The 20,532-nt window shown below is 36.8% G+C and overlaps 1 protein-coding gene across 1 annotated transcript in view; it reads left to right on the top strand.

Moving 5' to 3' along the window:
• CAAP1 (caspase activity and apoptosis inhibitor 1) overlaps positions 1-8,349 on the top strand; it is a 63,089-nt gene extending 54,740 nt beyond the window's left edge. The window contains exon 6 of the mRNA XM_070480590.1: positions 6,930-8,349. Within this exon, the coding sequence (XP_070336691.1) occupies positions 6,930-7,276 (347 nt within the window). The 3' untranslated portion in view covers positions 7,277-8,349. The remainder of the gene's footprint in view (positions 1-6,929) is intronic.
• The last annotated feature ends 12,183 nt before the right edge of the window (positions 8,350-20,532 follow it).

Here is a 20,532-nt window from a genome sequence, read left to right as displayed (position 1 = left end):
TACTTTTAAAAATTTTAACTTTATTGGAGTGTAGTGGATTTATGGTTTAGTTTCAGGTGTGCAGCAGAATTGGCTCAGTTATGAAAGTGTTTACATATATTCATTCTTTTTTAGATTCTTTTTCATTTAGGTTATCACAGAATGTTGGGTAGAGTTTCCTCTGCTACACAGTAGGTCCTTGTTGGTTATCTGTCTTATATATGGTAGTGTATGTGTGTTCATTACAAGGTCCTGATTTATCTCTCCCCTCCAAGTTTTCCCTTGGAAAACAAGCAGGTAACCATCTGCTTGTTTTGATGTATGTAAGTCTTTTTCTGTTTTGTAGGTCAGTTCATTTGTATATTTTTTAAAAAAATTAGATTCCACATATGAGTGATACTATATATTTATCTTTCTCTCTCTGACTTACTTCACATTAGTGTGATAATCTCTAGGTCCATCCAGTCAGTTCAGTTCATTCGCTCAGTTGTGTCTGACTCTGCGACCCCATGGACTGCAGCACATCAGGCCTCCCTGTCCATCGCCAGCTCCTGGAGTTTACTCAGATTCCTGTCCTTTGAGTCTATGATGCCATCCAGCCATCTCATCCTCTGTCATCCCCTTCTCCTTCTGCCTTCAATCTTTCCCAGCATCAGGGTCTTTTCAAATGATTCAGTTCTTCACATCAGGTGGCCAAAGTATTGGAGCTTCAGCTTCAGCATCAGTGAATATTCAGGACTGATTTCTTTAGGATGGACTGGTTGGATCTCCTTGCAGTCCAAGGGACTCTCAAGAGTCTTCTCCAGCACCACAGTTCAAAAGCATCAATTCTTTGGTGCTCAGCTTCCTTTATAATCCAACTCTCACATTCCATGCATGACTACTGGAGAAGCCATGCTTTGATGAGACAGACCTTTGTTGGTAAAGTGATGTCTCTGCTTTTTAATATGCTGTCTGGCTTGGTCATAACTTTTCTTCCAAGGAGCAAGCATCTTTTAATTTAATGGCTGCAGTCACCATCTGCAGTGATTTTGGTGCTCCCCAAAATAAAGTCTGTCACTGTTTCCACTGTTTCCCTACTATTTGCCATGAAGTGATGGGACCAGATGCCATGATCTTAGTTTTCTGAATGCTGAGTTTTAAGCCAACTTTTTTCACTCTCCTCTTTTACTTATATCAAGATGCTCTTTAGTTCTTTTTCGCTTTCTGCCATAAGTGTGGTGTCATCTGCATATCTCAGGTTATTGATATTTCTCCTGGCAATCTTGATTATACTTGTGCTTCATCCAGCCCAGCATTTCTCATGATGTCCTCTGCATATAAGTTAAATAAGCAGGGTGACAATATACAGCCTTGATGTACTCCTTTCCCGATTTGGAATCAGTCTGTTGTTCCATGTCCAGTTCTAACTTTGCTTCTTGACCTGCATACAGATTTCTCAAGAGGCAGGTCAGGTGGTCTGGTATTCCCATCTCTTTAAGAATTTTTCATAGTTTATAGTGGTCCACACAGTCAAAGGCTTTGGTGTAGTCAATAAAGCAGAAGTAGATGTTTTTCTGAAACTTTTGCTTTTTCAATGATCCAACAGATGTTGGCAATTTGATCTCTGGTTCCTCTGCCTTTTGTAAAACCAGCTTGAACATCTGGAAGTTCATGGTTCACGTACTGTTGAAACCTGGCTTGGAGAATGTTGAGCATTCTCATACTTTACTAGCGTATGAGATGAGTACAATTGTGTGGTAGTTTGAGCATTCTTTGGCATTGCCTTTCTTTGGGACTGGAATGAAAACTGATCTTTTCCAGTCCTGTGGCCATTGCTGAGTTTTACAAATTTGCTGGCATATTGAGTGCAGCACTTTCACAGTGTCATCTTTTAGGATTTGAAATAGCTCAACTGGAGTTCCATTCCTTCCACTAGCTTTGTTCATAGTGATGCTTCCTAAGGCCCGCTTGACTTCACCTTCCAGGATGTCTGGCTCTAGGTGTGATCACACCATCGTGATTATCTGGGTTGTGAAGATCTTTTTTGTACAGTTCTGTGTATTCTTGCCACCTCTTCTTAGTTTCTTCTGCTTCTGTTAGGTCCATACCATTTCTGTCCTTTATTGAGCCCATTTTTGCATGTAATATTTCCTTGGTATGTTGAAGCAATCTCTAGACCTTCCCATTCTATTGTTTTCCTCTGTTTCTTTGCACTGGTCACCGAGGAAGGCTTTCTTATCTCTTCTTGCTATTCTTTGGAAGTCTGCATTCAAATAGGTATATCTTTTCTTTTCTCCTTTGCCTTTCGCTTCTGTTCTATTCACAGCTATTTGTAAGTCCTCCTCAGACAGCCATTTTGCCTGTTTGCATTTCTTTTCCTTGGGGTTGGTCTTGATCCCTGCCTCCTGTACAATGAAATGAACCTCCGTCCATAGTTCATCAGGCACTGTGTCTATCAGATCTAATCCCTTGAATTTATTTGTCACTTCCATTGTATAATCGTTAAGGGATTATCTTTAGGTCATACCTGAATGGTCTAGTGGTTTTCCCTACTTTCTTCAATTTCAGTCTGAATATGGCAATAAAGAGTTCATGATCTGAGCCATAGTCATCTCCCGGTCTTGTTTTTGCTGATTGTATAGAACTTCTCCCTCTTTGGCTGCAAAGAATATAATCAATCTGATTTCAGTGTTGACCATCTGGTGATGTCCATGTGTAGCGTCTTCTCTTGTGTTGTTGAAAGAGGGTGTTTGCTGACCAGTGCATTCTCTTGGCAAAACTCTTATTAGCCTTTTCCCTGCTTCGTATTGTACTCCAAGGCCAAATTTGCCTGTTACTCCAGGTATTTCTTGACTTCCTACTTTTGCATTCCAGTTGCCTGTAATGAAAAGGACATCTTTTTTGGGTGTTATCCATGTTGCTGCAAATAATGTTGTTTCATTCTTTGTTATGGCTGAGCAATATTATGTTGTATGTATGTGCATGTCTAAGTTACTTTAGTTATTTTGCTGCTTTATGACTTCAGTAATTGGTCTAATTTTATGCTTGCTCTCTCCCCCCAGTGATTTTTTATAGTAATGTTTTTAACAGTTAATAGTATGAATTCTTAATATTTTAAATTATATTTGTATTATTTTACCTCAAACACCCATGTCTTTTATTTTTCTTGGTGGATTTCAATGACTTTACTTTAGCATCATGCATACATTGAAACTGTTTTTATTTCTCTTAGAGGAGTACAGATAATTCCCCTGAGATTGTTTTGTTACTCTCAGACTCCTAAGCCTGTGTAAAAGCTTGAAAATGCTCCTTTGTAGAATTCTGTTACAATTTAAATGGTACTCACTCCCCTGAACACACTTGTGCACAGATGGGCATGTGTGCGCATGCACACTCACACACTTAACTTTCACATATGCAGAGCCCTGGGGGTCCAGAAGGACTGAACCATGACTGCACTGATATTTTGAGGACTTAGAATAAGGTTCATTAGGTTAAGGTTACTGGTTTAGAAAGAATGTACAAGTTTTACCCCTTCTGATTGTAGGATCATGAAGTGAAGTCGCTCAGTCATGTCTGACTCTTTGTGACCCTGTGGACTGTAGCCCACCAGGCTCTTCCATCCCTGGGATTCTTCAGGCAAGAATACTGGAGTGGGTTGCCATTTCCTTCTCCAGGGAATCTTCCCGACCCAGGGTTCGAACCCGGGTCTCCCGCATTGCAGGCAGATGCTTTAGCCTCTGAGCCACCAGTGATCATAATTGGTAACAAAAGACCCTACAATTTTTTGATACTGAGGATGAGAGTAAATTATCTTTGAAAATGTATTCTTATGTTTGCAAACTATATCTAAAAAATGAGTCAGTAGAATGAAGAAAATTAAGAACTAGTGAAACAACAAAGTATGATCTTAGACCTTTAAATAGTTTGTCAGGTTACATTGTACAAGTCACTTATCTTGTTTTCACATTTGTGAAGTACTTACGCTGAATTACTTCAATTATACAGATTCTACATTCTGTATTATACAGTTATACAGGTTCTACAAAGCTTTGGCCTCTTCGGTGCAGGTGTAATGGGCAGATGGGACTTGTGAGGCCTTTGCCTATACTGTGCTGTAGAGAACTCAGTCACTTGGACTTCGATCATTTTAAATGTAAACAGAAAACAGCAAGTTCAGAGAGAACTGCTTCTTCTTTGAGTACTGTGCATACTACTGTTTCTGATTTTAAAAAAAGCAAAGCAAGTTCCACCTCTGCTCTCTTAAGAACATTTGAAACAAACCCATAGAAAATATAAATTAAAAAAGTTTTTTCATTAAGATTTTTCTCCTTTGAAACATTGGGAGTGTGTGTATAAACATTTTGACCCTGAATCTCTAGTGCTGATAACTTTATGAACTTGTTGTTTAGTCCATTAAGTCATATCTGACTCTCTTGCAACCCCATGGACTATAGCCCACCGAGGCTCGTCTCTCCATGGGATTTCTCAGGCGAGAAGACTGGAGTGGGTTGTCATTTCCTCCATCTTGGGATCTTACGTTTATGGCGAGGATCTCTTTAGCTGTGGCTGCTTTTTGGGTAGCTTATATGAATAGGCTTAAAGAGTGATCTGAATTAAGTGAGAGTATATATCTCAGTAGATCTTAGCCATTTCAGAAGTGTTTGAAAGAGGGGGAAAGAAAGGATGAACATAATATACTTTCACTTACAAATACTTTTACACTCTCACATATATCCCTGTAGTCTTTTTTGAGAGCAAATATAGGCTGATGATTTGCCATGTAAACATCTACAGGATCTACTAAAATAGATTCTCCACTTATTTAATGAAAATATCTCTTAAGTTTTGCTCATTTGTTTATTTAGATTCAAAGCAAACTAATTTCATAAAAATGCAACTGCTTCAACATTTGTGACTTAATGTATAAGGGATTCCATAGTTGTTGATCAGTTACACATTGACCCATAAGGTAATATGTGAACTTCAATTATAATGCCTGAACTTTGTAAATGTACTTCTTTTCACTAGAAAACTGTTGCCAATAAAGAATTTCTGGTGAAAAAATTTTAGTAGAGCAGGATTTACTGACTTGTTACTTATTTTTCATTGGCTACTTTCATTGGCTAGTAGGAAATTCTTTTGGATTATTATCCAGCTGACAAATATATTAAGTGAAAGATAAGTGATACCTGAATCTTATGGGGAGAAAAAAGGAAAACAGTTTAAAATATTGCCATTTTATATCTTTTTGTATAGACAGCTTACTATGTAAAATTAGGCTTTTGGGACAAAGACAATCTACCTTAATTTTTACAGGAGAGCACCTCTGAGAAGGTAAGGGATTTTCCCAAAATCATATGATTAAAAGCAGAGTAAGGGTTAGAATTCAGGTATTCCAACTTTGAGACTCTTCCCTTTCTCCCCAGTCATCCATTCCATTCTGCTCTTTATTCATTATCAGGCAACATCTTCTAGTCTGAAAAACCAAATCACATTTTTCTAAAAGTTTATATTTTAAAATCTTTTAAACAGGCTGCATATTTTTACTCAAAATCAGTGACTAGAGATATAGAATTCTAGAGTAAAGCCTGTTAGGCATGAAAATTAACTTTTAGACTATGAACAACTTAGTAGCACTTTTTTTCTTAAATTTTTTTTGTCTCACATTAGAATACTTAGATGTAAAGCATTATTTATTTATACAAAAGGCTCTATTCATTTTTTTCTGTAGCTATGTGGAAATATTTTTTGCTCTGGAAAGATATATAAAATATTCTTTGGCATTAAATGATTAAAATTGAAACTTTTTTTTTTTTACAAGTTCTAGTGGACACATAATTTGTTAGTTCATTTTCTACTTTAACTTTGGAATGGGAGTAGTTTTTGAATAATTAGGATGTAGGAGAATCAGTTAAGGTCAGTAAATCATTTCTTTTAAAATCCATGGAGCAGAATTTTATACGTTATATTATCAGAATTTTCCATCTGTCAGTCTATGTTTTGTAAATGTTTTCCCCACCACAGGAAAATTAACAAAGCTAACAATTGGGGGATCATTACTTTCTTTTTAAAAGACGTATCAGGAATTTAAAATATAAATAAATTGGAGGTATAGAGGAGCACTCAAAGTTGTAACTAACTTGTGGACTTTAGTCATGATCCAAGACCATAGAGGTTGAGGGCTACAATCTGTGTTTATATGCACGGTCTTAGCATCAGTTACAGAAGTCTCATAACAAATGCATTTTAAAAAATTATAGCTTACTAACTTCATTAATTAAAATCCTCTTGATGAAAGTTATTTTATCTTAGAAGGTAGCCTTAGACATTCTCCTTTAATTTATTGATTTAGAACAAAGTGTTTGAAAAAGCATATGAAAAGCTTTGGAATGGTGTCCAGCTTACTGATGATATTTTTCTCTTTCTGTAGTTTATAAGGCTGAGTACTTTAAACTCCTTTTTGAATGGAATTTTACTTCAGTAATAAGTAGTATTCTGTCCAAAGGGTGTCAACATTTTGTAATGTCGAGGCTTCACTGTGGTCTAAAGTGGTACAACATTTTAATTTGGAAAGTTGGTCAGGGACATCCATATGATGGTATACATTTCCCAGTGCTTCCATGTTCTACTAAACTGGGATGAAAAATACATTAAGATTTACGTTAAACTAGATGTTTTCAAAGTTGATGGGGGAATTCCCTGGCAGTCCAGTGGTTAGGACTCAGTGCTTTCACTGCCAGGGCCTGAATTTGATCCCTGGTCAGAAAATTAAAATTCTTCAGGTTAAAAAAGAAAAAGGTTGAGGAGTCAGGGGAAAAGGGTTTGGGATGGGGCTTATGGAATTTGGGACTCCAGGGTGGCAGGTGGGGGAGGTCAAAGCATCCCTTACATTATAAATAGAAGGGAAATTTTGATTGGAACCTTTAGGTCACATGATTCTTTCCCTTTTTTTGTGTGTGTTACAGGCAAAGGGGAAGATAGCGATGTACTCAGTATAAATGCAGACGCTTATGACAGCGACATAGAAGGCCCCTGTAATGAAGAAGCAGCTGCTCCTGAGGTCCCAGAAAATACAGTCCAGAGTGAAGCTGGTCAGATAGATGACCTGGAGAAAGACATTGAGAAAAGCGTGAACGAGATTCTGGGACTTGCAGAGTCTAGTCCAAAGGAGCCCAAAGCCGCCACCCTGACTGTTCCTCCGCCGGAAGATGTTCAGCCTTCGGCGCAGCAGCTGGAGCTGCTCGAACTTGAAATGAGGGCCAGAGCTATTAAAGCCCTGATGAAAGCTGGTGATATAAAAAAGCCATCCTAGTTTATTTAAGCTGTGTCTAAATATTGGATGTGTTTGAGCAATGCCACACCATATCATTTTGTATCTAAAGTTTATTTGGTGTCTTACCTGATATTTCTCATATAACTCTTACTAGATAAACTCATTTTAGATCTAAAATACATGTTGTTGTTGTTGTTACTTTTGTATTATGTAATTGTTTTTTGAATTCACGACACATATCATTGGGTAATGTAGATACTTTGTTAGATGAGTATTTAGTATATCTGCAAATTAATATTTGAAAAGCCATTAGCTAAAAAGAGTCATGATTTTTTTTCCTTTATTTTGAAATATTTTGGCATCAAACCAAAAAGTTTATGAAAGATTGATCAAGCATGTTGCCTTCAGGCTACCTATATTTTGCAATAGAATATTAAATTATTGCTTCTAGGTATATTAACAATTTAAGTTGGGTTATGTTTATATGCACTTTTAAAATATGTACCATTTTGAAGATGCCTTTTATGGGTATAGACTTAGTAAAAACTGAACAACATTTTTGTTACAAGACGGAGATCCAAAATGGCTGAGCAAACCTTTTTTATAAAAAAGGGGAAAAAAGGACTTAGTTTAAAGCATTTTTTAACAACGTCAAATTAATTGTCCAACTGTAATTCCAGCAAGCAAGCCATTCTAACAGGTATTTGATACTGTTGAACTCTTAGTTCAGTTTTTTTCCTTCAATAAAAAAGGCACACATTTTCATTTACATTCCAGGCAGTTAGGAGAAGGAGACTATTTTATTGTACAGGCTTTCATCTGATGTTTTTGCTTGAAAATCTTATGTGCTATAATTCCATGAATTAAAAATCATTAAGACTATCATTCTGGATCTGAGGACTTTTTGATAGATTTCCAAAAATGAATTTAACTTCAGGAAGTTTTGATAAGTGGATGTAATAATTAATCTAATTTTGTATAGTTTTTGTAAATAGATTAACATCCTGCGAATGCTTTTTGTCCCATCACTAATTAATTGTAGTTGTTTGATACCAAAATAAATGTAGGTAGAGACTATTAACTTAAAATAAATTTTTTTTGTAAAATATAAATCTGAAACTGTTGTTTTTATATTTGCTAACAAATATAGTATATTTATAAGGCATGTTCTGTTGGTGTTGTGTGAGGATTTTCCTTATACACAAAAGAACTTAGAGGGATTGTGTCTTTTTAGGTGGCTTAATTATATATACATTTTAGAGGATCTCTTTTGGAAATAGTACTTGGGCTTCCCTGATAGCTCGGTTGGTAATCTGCCTACAATGCAGGAGACCCCAGTTTGATCCTGGGTGGGGAAGATCCGCTGGAGAAGGGATAGGCTACCCACTCCAGTATTCTTGGACTTCCGTTGTGAAGCAGCTGATAAAGAATCTGCCTGCAATGTGGAAAACCTGGGTTTCATCCTTGGGTTGGAAAGATCCACTGGAGAAGGGAAAGGCTACCCATTCCAGTATTCTGGCCCAGAGAATTCCATGGATTGTATAGTCCATAGGGTCACAAAGAGTCAGACACGACTGACTGATTTTCACTTTCTTTTTCACCTATGGAAATAGTATATATGAAACACTGGAGCAGCAGTTACAAATTCATTTTTGTTGTTCCTGAACATGCCTTTAAATAATCCTGTCATTTCTTTTTTCTTGCTGAATCTTTGTAATGAAGCACAGAGGCCTGTATCATTTGAAATGCTTCTCTTAGGCTGATAAACCTGGGTATGATTTAAATAGTTCTCATCGTTACTGCTTCAAGATGAAAAAAATCAGTTTCTATTTCCACTTACACTAAAAGTTAAAATGATAACAAAGTAGTTCAGAGTAAATTTTATTGCTACTTACTAATTATAAAATGCAGTAGCTGACATTTGTGTGATCAAACATAGAGTAGTAGAAAGAGGTCTGAGTGCTTTGTAGCTGATTAAAGTCACCACCTTCATGAAGCATTGTGTGCCTGCTGTATTCACTGTGCAGAATGCTTTAGAGTACATTTGACTAGAATGGGTGTATGTGAGGAAGAATGAGTTGAACAAATTAGGCTACTTAGATTACTACCTTGGAAAATCAACTTTTTTTTTTTTGTAATGTTAAAAGACATGAGAGGTTTTTGCAAATGAGTGGCTTTAGAGAATAGGAATAAGGTTATTTTAGAAATGCCTAAGTAATGGGTAAATACCATATATTGATCTAATGCTGTCATTTAATCATCAGCTCACAGGTATTTATTGACTACCTCTAAGGTGTTTAGTCTTGTTCAGAATCTTAAACTGTTATGGTGTAGGAATGTTATGGTGTAGATTTTAGCATGGAATAGACTGATTAATAAACATGAGTGCTGCTTCATTTTATGCCTAATTCTTCCATTTTGCCAATGTAAAAAAAAAAAAAATTAGTTCATGTTTAATTAGTGACCAAGAGGAAAAAAAAAATGGCAGTCTAATTCTTCATCCAAAGTCAGGTAATACTGATATTTGACTAGGAACTTTACCTGAATCTTAAATGATTGGTGGTATCTGGTATAATGGGTCCTTTGCAGTAGGCCTTGGCCCACTTTTTGATGTTCCTACTAATCCACGTGCTCAAGATATATCCTGAAAACCTATCCCTGGATGACCAGTGTAATATACTAATTATGAAAAATCACCTAAGCCTCCCAAATCCTTTTGTTGAACACCATCAGTTCCTTAAAACTATAGGGCAGTATATCTTTTCCTTATAAATCTTGTTGCCAAAACCTACTTTCAGGAAATCATTAGATCCTAGGGCATGATTAGCTATCTGAATAAAAGAATCATTTGGACAGTAATACAAATTGCAATAAAACATTTTTCAATGCCATTTCAAGATCGATAAAAACAGGAGTGAACCCACAATTTAGGCAAAATATAGATGGCAGCCTGAAATATTTAAAAACTATCAGTTTTATGTCATAAAAAGTAGGAAAAGAATTTGGTTACAGATACTTTCCTTTCATTGTATCTGTTTGTTTAAAAGACCAACATGCTTTTTACCTTAAAACTAATAGATTTTTTTTATATTTTTATCTTCAAGTAGACTCCCTTTTTAAGTAAAAAAAAGTGCTGAGAGATTTGGTTTCCTTGATATTTAATTATTTAAAAATTATATTTATTATTTTATCATGTATTTGTGATAAAAATGAAAAGGGTGTGAGAGTTAAAAACAGAGGTTCTGATTCTGTCCCAGCCAGCTGTGTAACTTTGAGTAAGTATCTATTAACAGTTGAGATGAATCATTCACTGACATATAAGGTTCCTTTCTGCTATAACTGGGCTTCCCAGGTGGCCCAGATGATAACGTGTCTGCCTGCAATGTGGGAGACCCGGGTTTGATCCCTGGGTCGGGAAGATTCCCCTGGAGAAGGAAATGGCAACCTGCTCCAGTACCCTTGCCTGGAAAATCCCACGGACGGAGGAGCCTGGCAGGCTACAGTCCATGGGGTCACAGCGAGTCGGACATGACTGAGCAGTTTCACCTTCCTTTCCTTTCTGCTCTAACATCCTGATTACAATAGAAAATACCATAAAAGTTGTAAAACTTACCAAGTAGCTTTGCTTCCCAGGTGGCTCCAGTGGTGAAGAGCTTGCCTGCCAATGCAGGAGACTTTGGAGACACAGGTTCAATCCCTGGATCAGGAAGACCCCCGGAGGAGGGCACGGCCACTCACTCCAGTGTTCTTGTCTGGAGAATTCTGTGGACAGAGAAGCCTGGCAGGCTATGGTCCATTGGGTCGCAAAGAGTTGGACACGACTGAAGCGACTTAGCACATCACAACACCAAGTATTTTGAGTTCAAGTATTTCTTAGGGCTTCCCTTCCCGTTTTCTTTCCCCTTTCCCCTTTCAAAATGAAACAATCTAAACTGTCTTTGTCCCATATAGTTGCTAGATATAAACAATAATCAAGTTTTTTTTTTTTTTTTCTTTTTACCTAGGCTTTATTGTCAGGGTCACTTGGTAAATATACTCTCTAAAATTGTTCACTTTGGCTTATAAACTTAGGTTGCTATCTTTAACCTTCTGCTTTATTGTATTTCAAAATAATATGTAGATAGTTTTAAGTAAAAAAAATTTTTCCCAAGGCTTATAACAAAAAACAGTACTCCCCTATTCTTTTCGTACCAACTCTTGCTACTGACAGGTAACCACTTTCAAATCTTTTAGCCTTCTTACAGATTATCTTTGTATTTCTAAGTAAAGTTATTTTTTTGCCATTCCTTAATATTTCAGTCTTAGGTTTTATTTATTGGTCTATTTTGGAATATGGAAGTTAAGCTATATTCCTTCTCTCTGTTCCCTAAAAATGTAGCTTCCTCTCTCATCCTCACAATACAGTGCAGTTATTGGGTTGGCCAAAAAGTTCTTTTGAGTTTTTTCTGTAACATGGAAAATCCCCAATGGACTTTTTGGCCAACCCAATACATGATGGTTTTGGTTAAATTAGCATTCAGTATTTATACTATTTAGACTCTGTAAATATTATTCACAGCTGGGTTGTGTGGCACTTGTCATTAGATTTCCTTTTTTGTTCCAGTTTTTGGTTTTGGCTTTTTGGAATTCTTTTATAATGACCTTATTCCTTCTTTTGCTCAGTATTCTCTATAGTAGCTTTTAATTATACCCTGACTACCCTCCAGGAGTTTAACTTTGTTAGTAGGTTCAAACATATCATATAATCTTTTTTTTTTTTCCTTTAAAAACATTCCTCCTGGGACTCCCTGTCCTACGCTACTCTGGATCGGTTGGTCTTCACCTCTCTCATGCTGAGTATCCCATTTGCTGAATCCTGTCTTCTTTCGTTTATTCCTTCAGTTTGGTAATGTACCTCTTCCAATAGCTTCCTGTGAAAAACTGCATGAACGATCAATTGTTTGGATTCATTGGTGTGACTCAGCATGTCTCAATTCTATCCATATCCTCAAATGAAACATTATGTGAGTTGGCATTAGGCTGGAAGTCATTGTCCCTTTCATTTTGCAGCATTGCACGGTGCCTTTTAACTTTAACCCATGGACTGTTGCCTGCCAGGCTCTTAAGTCCACAGAATTTCCCAGGTGAAAATACTGGAGTGGGTTATCATTTTCTTCTCCAAGGGATCTTTCCGACCCAGGGATAGAACCTGTATCTTTTACGTTGCAGGCGGATTCTTTACTGCTGAGCCACCAAAGAAGCCCTCTTTTAGCTTCCACTGAAGCTACTGAGAAAGTGAAGTGTCAGTTGTGTCCGACTCTGCGATCCCATGGACTGTAGCGCACCAGGTTCCTCTGTTCATGGGATTTCCCAGGCAAGAATATTGGAGTGGTTAGCCATTCCCTCTCCAGGGAATCTTCCCCACCCAGGGATTGAACCCAGGTCTCCAGCATCACAAGAAGATTCTTTACCATCTGAGGTAATGAGAAGTCATTTGTAATTTGAACCTTGATACTTAATGTGTGTCCTGCTTGTTTTGAAAGCTCTTGGGGTCTTATCTTTATTCCCAATATTCTGAAATTTCTTGATAATGTGTTATAGGATGGATCTTTTTTCATTCTCAAGTTGATCATTGAGAGACTCTTTACAGGGGAAATTCATATCATTCAGTTCTGGGAAGTTTTTTAATACTACTTCTTGGATAAGCTCCTTCCCTCTAACTTTTTCTAATCTATATGTCTAGGACTCCTTTTGTTAAGATGTGGATGTGTACCCAGTCGTTTTAGACACGTCCAACTCTTTGCAACCCCATGAGTCTTAGCCTGCCAGGCTCCTCTGTCCATGGGATTGTCCTGGCAAGAACACTGGAATGAGTTGCCATTCCCTCCTCCAGGGGATCTTCTCAGCCCAGGGATGGAACCCACATCTCCTGCAAGTCTTCTGTATTGCTGGCACATTCTTCACCTCTGTGCCACTGAGGAAGCTCCCAAGATGTGGCTTCTCTAGGCCTAATTTTTAAGTTCTTATTTCTCAGTCTCTTTTCCATCTTCTGCTTTCTCATATGTTTTCTCAATATTCTCTTCCAGTTCTTCCATTGATGTAAATTTTTTCTCCTATCATTTTTAACATCTGAAAGACTTTTTTCCCCCCTCTGAATATTCCCTTTTAAAAGTAGTAGTATGTTGCGTCTGTAGAGCCATGGCCCCCCCCTGGTGTCCTGGTGAACTTGCCTGTATCCTGGTGGGCCGTGCAGTCAGAGCGTGAACCTCCTGGCCTAAGTCTTGGAGCAGTGCTGTGTGTGTGATCCTGCTGAAGTGTGGTCAGACAGTCTTGTGAGGAACCATCACAAGAACATTTTCTTATCTGCTTTTTCTTGAGGGAAGTCCTCTATTTTGTGGATGGATGTCTTGAGGCAGTTTTCCCATCTGCCTCCCTGGTTTCTTGGAGACCTGAGACTATCCTGCCCCACTTAGGGCACAGCTGTAGGCTATAAAGGGAGAAGGCAATGGCACCCCACTCCAGTACTCTTGCCTGGGAAATCCCATGGATGGAGGAGCCTAGTGGGCTGCGGTCCATGGGGTCACGAAGAGTTGGACACGACTGAGCGTCTTCACTTTCACTTTTCACTTTCACGCACTGGAGAAGGAAATGGCAACCCACTCCAGTATTCTTGCCTGGAGAATTCCATGGACAGAGGAGCCTGGTAGGGTATAGTCCACGGGATCACAACGAGTCAGACACAACTGAACAACTATCACTTTTAATCTACCCAAGGGCCGTGGCGGCTTGGCACATTTGACTACTGTTTTACACTGTAAGTAATAAGCTGCCTGAGTCTAAAGAGACTTTACTGTTTTTCTTTAACGGCTTAATCTGTCTGGTCTTGCTTGGCCCTTGTCCTGGCCTTGTGCTTGATGGCTTGTGTAACATTTTACCTCTTTGAGGATGTTAATTTTAATTGTTGTTTTCAAGTTTTCTTCTACTTTTTGCCTTCTAGTTCCTTCAATTTAAATATTTTTCTTGTTTGTTTTGCTATCTGATGTTTTTTCAAATTTCCTTAAACCTGTGCTGATGTTTAACTGCTCTCATAAGTTAGACATTAAAAAACTGATTGGAAGCCCTGTTTAGGGAGGAGGCTCGTTAATCGGTGGGATTCGGCTTTTCATGAACGCTCCTGTTTCTGTAGGTTCACCGTGCCCTTAGCTCTGCTTGGTACGCTTGAGTGTGGAATCTCATGAGCTTTGCCAGTCTTCTGTGGCATTGGTGAACGAATGTTTGCCTATTTGTGAGACCAGCTCTCATGTTTTCCCCTCTGCACTGTCTTCGGAGGAAACTGGGATCTTCATTACCAAGCATTACTTGGGTTTCTGCTTAGAATCAAGTTGCTTCTTAGTTTTCTACAGGCCTTTAGGTTGCAACCTTCTTCATCCACAAATTCCACTCACTTATTTGTGCTTCAGCTTTCAAAATTTTCTTGTCATTTCGGTGGACTTTCATGAGAGAGCAGTGGCAAATGTGGTGTTCAGTGTCCTTTTAAGCAGATATTACTTGCATTTTTAACTTGTATTTGCTTTTTTCAACTCTTATGTCTTTTTTTGTTTTTGCTGTGTGAGTTTAGGTTAATTGATTACAGGTGGAAAAGTGTGAAAGAAAGTAGACAAGGATGAGGGCAGTTTATAATCAGTGATACCTGAGGCTGGCTTATATCCATCATCGTGTGTTTTTCTTCCTTCTTTCACTCCAGTAATTTTTGGTAGAGTATGTGTTGGTGTTAGTTATTATGATGATAGTTTCAAATATGCTGTGTATTCTTTCGTCATGTAATTTCACATTCTTTTTCATTTTACAAATATTTGCTTGAATTATTTTAGTATTCTCTTGCCCTTGCTTTTGGTTTTCTTTTGGATTTCTTGTTATTTGTCATGTGTTTGTTTATCTTCAATATACGTTATTTCCTAACCTTTTTTTTTTGTTTTGTTTTGTTTTTTCCACTTATTTTTATTAGTTGGAGGCTAATTACTTTACATCATTGCAGTGGTTTTTGTCATACATTGAAATGAATTAGCCATGGATTTACATGTATTCCCCATCCCGGTCCCCCCTCCTACCTCCCTCTCCACCCAATCCCTCTGGGTCTTCCCAGTGCATCAGGCCTGAGCACTTGTCTCATGCACCCAACCTGGGCTGGTGATCTGTTTCACCCTAGATAATATACATGTTTCAATGCTGTTCTCTTGAAACATCCCACCCTCACCTTCTCCCAGAGTCCACAAGTCTGTTCTATACATCTGAGTCTCTTTTTCTGTTTTGCATATAGGGTTATCGTTACCATCTTTCTAAAGTCCATATATATGTGTTAGTATACTGTAATGGTCTTTATCTTTCTGGCTTACTTCGCTCTGTATAATGGGCTCCAGTTTCATCCATCTCATTAGAACTGATTCAAATGAATTCTTTTTAATGGCTGAATAATATTCCATGGTGTATATGTACCACAGCTTCCTTATCCTTTCTTCTGCTGATGGGCATCTAGGTTGCTTCCATGTCCTGGCTATTATAAACAGTGCTGTGATGAACGTTGGGGTGCACGTGTCTCTTTCAGATCTGGTTTCCTTGGTGTGTATGCCCAGAAGTGGGATTGCTGGGTCATATGGCAGTTCTATTTTTAGCTTTTAAAGAAATCTCCACACTGTTTTCCATAGTGGCTGTACTAATTTGCATTCCCACCAACAGTGTAAGAGGGTTCCCTTTTCTCCACACCCTCTCCAGCATTTATTGCTTGTAGACTTTTGGATAGCAGCCATCCTGACTGGCGTATAATGGTACCTCATTGTGGTTTTGATTTGCATTTCTCTGATAATGAGTGATGTTGAGCATCTTTTCATGTGTTTGTTAGCCATCTGTATGTCTTCCTTGGAGAAATGTCTGTTGAGTTCTTTGGCCCATTTTTTGATTGGGTCATTTATTTTTCTGGAGTTGAGCTGGAGGAGTTGCTTGTATATTTTTGAGATTAATCCTTTGTCTGTTGCTTCGTTTGCTATTATTTTCTCCCAATCTGAGGGCTGTCTTTTCACCTTGCTTATAGTTTCCTTTGTTGTGCAAAAGCTTTTAAGTTTCATTAGGTCCCATTTGTTTATTTTTGCTTTTATTTATAAAATTCTGGGATGTGGGTCATAGAGGATCCTGCTGTGATTTATGTCGGAGAGTGTTTTGCCTATGTTCTCCTCTAGGAGTTTTATAGTTTCTGGTCTTCCATTAGATCTTTAATCCATTTTGACTTTATTTTTGTGTATGGTGCCTAACCTTTCTTTAATCCTCATTTTGAGTTAAAAAATTTTCCCTTTTCACCTATTTCTCTTAGAAATTATCTGTTTATTCACGCCTATGTTTCTTCAATTTTCATTTTCATTTCTGCAGTGATATTTTCCCTTTTAATTCTTCCCTGAATTCTGTCCCCTCATAACTAATTCATATTTTCTTTTATGGCTTGTATTAATATAATTTTCTTAATGACTAATCTCATTTTACAATACAAGGTAATAGTTTTGATATGCTCCATGGGTCTTTCTGGTATACTGTTATTGTCTGGAGGGGTTACTCTGTTCCTTAGTCTTTATCTCTCTGTTTTATTTATAACACTATAGCATAGGTTTGACCTTGATATGTTTGTCATAGTGAGACTTATTTTTCTGAACTTTCACAAGAAACCTAGCTCAGTTTAGCTTTTCTATCTTCATATTCTGTTGTCTATTTTTTGTTCTCTAATGATGTTCAAAATTATGGTGCCTTGTTTTCAGAGAGTTCCTAGATCTGTTCCCCTCTTACACATTTTCCTGAACTTCTCTTTCCATCTGTTGATTTTCTCTGTCCTGATCACTTTTGATTCTACAACCAAGTGATTCTTTTGAGTGGACCTCTCTCCTAGAAGGGGGGCTTCCCAGGTGGCTCAGAGGTTAAAAAAAAAACAAAAAAACAAAAAAAAGTCTGCCTGTCAGTGCAGAAGACGCAGGAGACATGGGTTTGATCCCTGGGTGGGAAAGATCCCCTGGAAGAGGAAATGGTAACCCACTCCAATATTTGTGCCTGGGAACCCCCATGGACAGAGGAGCCTGGTGGGCTACAGTTCATAGGGTCACAGAGTCTGATACGAATAAGCGACTGAACACGTAGGCTCCTAGAAGGGAGGCCTGGCTGGTTCATTTCCGAAGTGCTTAGGATCTAACTGCTCCTTTGAGACATTATTATCCTCCAACTCACCTGCTGTTATTAGAGGCAAAACCCTCCCACCTTCACTTGCTGTCTCAAGTTGTCTCACCTGACATCACCTTATTTGGGGCGTCTCCTGGCTTCCTTCTGAAGTGCTGATATTATGAAGATCTTAAGACTTGTCAGTGGTTTGTTCTACTTGCTTATATTTTGAGGTTGTATCATACCTCTGCTTAGTCTTGTTTTAAATGTTGTCCATGGTTTTTCATTTTTCTTTCCATTGTTCTGCCTGGTTTTATGTAGAGATGCAAAAACTTTTGCTTTTGTCACCGTTATCTTCCCAGGATACTCCTGTGTTTTTGTTTTAGGATATGTAGGCAGTCTTCATTATATACAAATAACAAAGCACTGTATATCAAGGAGAGCTGATACATATGTAAAATATTTTACTGATTTATTTCAAGGTATTCTTAAAATTATCTTGTTAATTTTGACAAAGTTATTTTTTATTTTAAAACCACAGCTTGTTTGTTATCTTGTTTGGTAGAAGCAGTTGTTAGCTAGAAGGTAAAATGCATTTGCACTGCCCCTTAACAGAAGGGAATTAGCTATATTAGGTATATTATTATAGTAGTAATTGTCAGTTGAGAGATTTTTGTTACACTCTTAAGATTGAAAGTCATTTGTATAAAAATAAAAAGATATGACATTATAGATTAAGAGAACCAATATTCTAATGTGAAATTTGGGGGGAAGGGAATTGAAGTCACTGTGTTGTTTCTAAAAGATAATTTTTTTTTCTTTGAATAATTAATATTTACTCATATTTACTCTTCTGTATAGCATCTATGCCTGGCACGTATTTTCTCAGAGTCCAAAAGAGACCTACAAGTTTTAGCAACTGATTTTATTCCCCCTCTAAATACATTTGGTGTAGGCTTTTAAATAAGATTCTATTTTTAGTATGATATTTAAAATCACTATATTAATGGAAAATTGGTGATATTGTAATGTTTATCAACCATCCTATTATAACATGATCTCAAAAACCAAAATAACTCTGTTTGAAAAGAGATTCAGAAAGTATCTATTACCATTACTATATAAAATTTTTCTCTCTTTTAGTTTAAAAGATATATTGATGTGGTTGATTGCTACAACACAACTGTTTTGGTATTAAATATCTGTGTAATAGCTTACTTGTGGAATTTTCCTATTAGTAAACTGGAAGAAGAAACTATATCAAGAACACTTAAAGTATCAAATTAAAATCTAATTGTCTTCACTTATTCACAATTATATAACTTCATATATATGCCTGCATCAAATATGCAATATATAAAAAGAGAAAAAAATGTTTATTATGTCTATCTTGTTTACAAACAGATTTAAAGTTTAAAATGCTGCATTTTTTATTCAGTTTCATGTTTCATAGTTCTTTTTTATTAACATTTACGTGTATGAATGGAATTCTTATTCATTCTGAAGCCTGCAGAAAGGTTTTTGCTGCACTCTGGCTAAACAAACGGCTGCTGTTGTCACATGAGAAAGAACCAAAGATGATAACTATTAATACCATACATTTATGAAACTGTGTAGGACAAATAGTATTCCTTTTTTAAAAAAATTATGTTCATACAATTCACTATTCTCTTTTAAATATACCTTCACATAACATTTTTTCTACCTAATCTTTAGACTTTTGTCAGAAACTGGTGTGAATTTTAATCTCTGATAAAAGTCAGTCTTACATAAATACTTATTGTTTTCTGTGTTGAGTAAATAAAATCAGTCCCTGCCAGTATGGGACACGTTTACACCAACATGTGAAAACTGTAAGAACTTTGTTTTCGTATTTCCACTTATATATTAAGTTAATTGATTTTTTAAAAATAAAAAGCCTGCTAGTCTTTAGTGAAGGATACATAATTCACTCGTAGTTTTTCTTTTTTAATCTCCAAAATGAAATATTATTAGATGCATTGATTTGGGATTCAGAAACTTTTAAATTGTACCTTTTCCTCAACGTACGTAAATATCGTGAGTTGTTGATCTTAAGCACATTTTATTGTGAATTTCTTTGAAATTATTTGTCTTTATTTGCTATCACCAGAAAATGGTTTTGGTAAGAGAAGGAACTTTATATTTAGAATTTATGGATCTAAAAGATGGTTAGGAGACCATGGGCTACAGCTACCCACATTACTTGGTTTATGGGTTTCTTTTCTACCAGCTCCAGCTGACCAACGTTTTAGCATACTTCTCTGTCCTCTCTTCCCTTTTTTCTTCCACCTTACTATTAATATTAACTCTTTCCTTTGCTCTTTTGTCATTTTCCTGCTCTACATTTTCTTCCTTAACTGATGATCATTTCAGACAGTTTTTTAAATCCTTTGCTGTGTTCTCAACCTATATGTTGAACGAAAATTCATGTCAAAACTCTGTTTAAGGACTTCCCTGGCAGTCCAGCAGTTAAGACTCTGAGCTTCCATTGCAGCGGGCGTGGGTTTGATCACTAGTCGGGGAACAAAGATCCTATGTGCCATATTAAAAAAAAATTTGAAAAGAAAAGGAAAAAAAAGTATGCTTTAGAAACCTGATTTTCTTTAGGTAATTGAGAATTTTATAATCATAGAGAATCAGAGAAACAATTTTTGACTTGATGGGATATTGAAGATCTAATGCAAAATAGCAACAACTGTCTATTTTTTTATATGATTTTCAAAAAATTACACTTTTGAATTAATGTTTTTCCATTATAAGAAAAGATTAAACTTTTTGAGCCCATTCCCCACAATCATTTCGGTACCCATGACACTTAAATATTATCTTCCTCCTGTCTTTTCCCACATTTTCAATTTAAATTATCAAAAGTATATGAACACTGCATGTTTTTAAGTTCAAAGATTTATTTTTTTAAAGCTCTGTTTCCTAATTTCTCATCTGTAGCATTAGAACTTTATTGCAGATAACTTGAACAAAAGAGAGAAGTACAGAGAGGAATCTCACTGACTGGATGTAGTCTAGTGGGTGTTTTGCCTTGTTCTCAAACATTCAAAATCATTGTTTATTGATCAAATTAATAATACACACAAGATACTCAGTATTGT

Source organism: Odocoileus virginianus, chromosome 18 (assembly GCF_023699985.2).
Source record: "Odocoileus virginianus isolate 20LAN1187 ecotype Illinois chromosome 18, Ovbor_1.2, whole genome shotgun sequence".
Taxonomy (NCBI): domain Eukaryota; kingdom Metazoa; phylum Chordata; class Mammalia; order Artiodactyla; family Cervidae; genus Odocoileus; species Odocoileus virginianus.
This window is presented reverse-complemented; position numbering and strand designations above follow the sequence as displayed.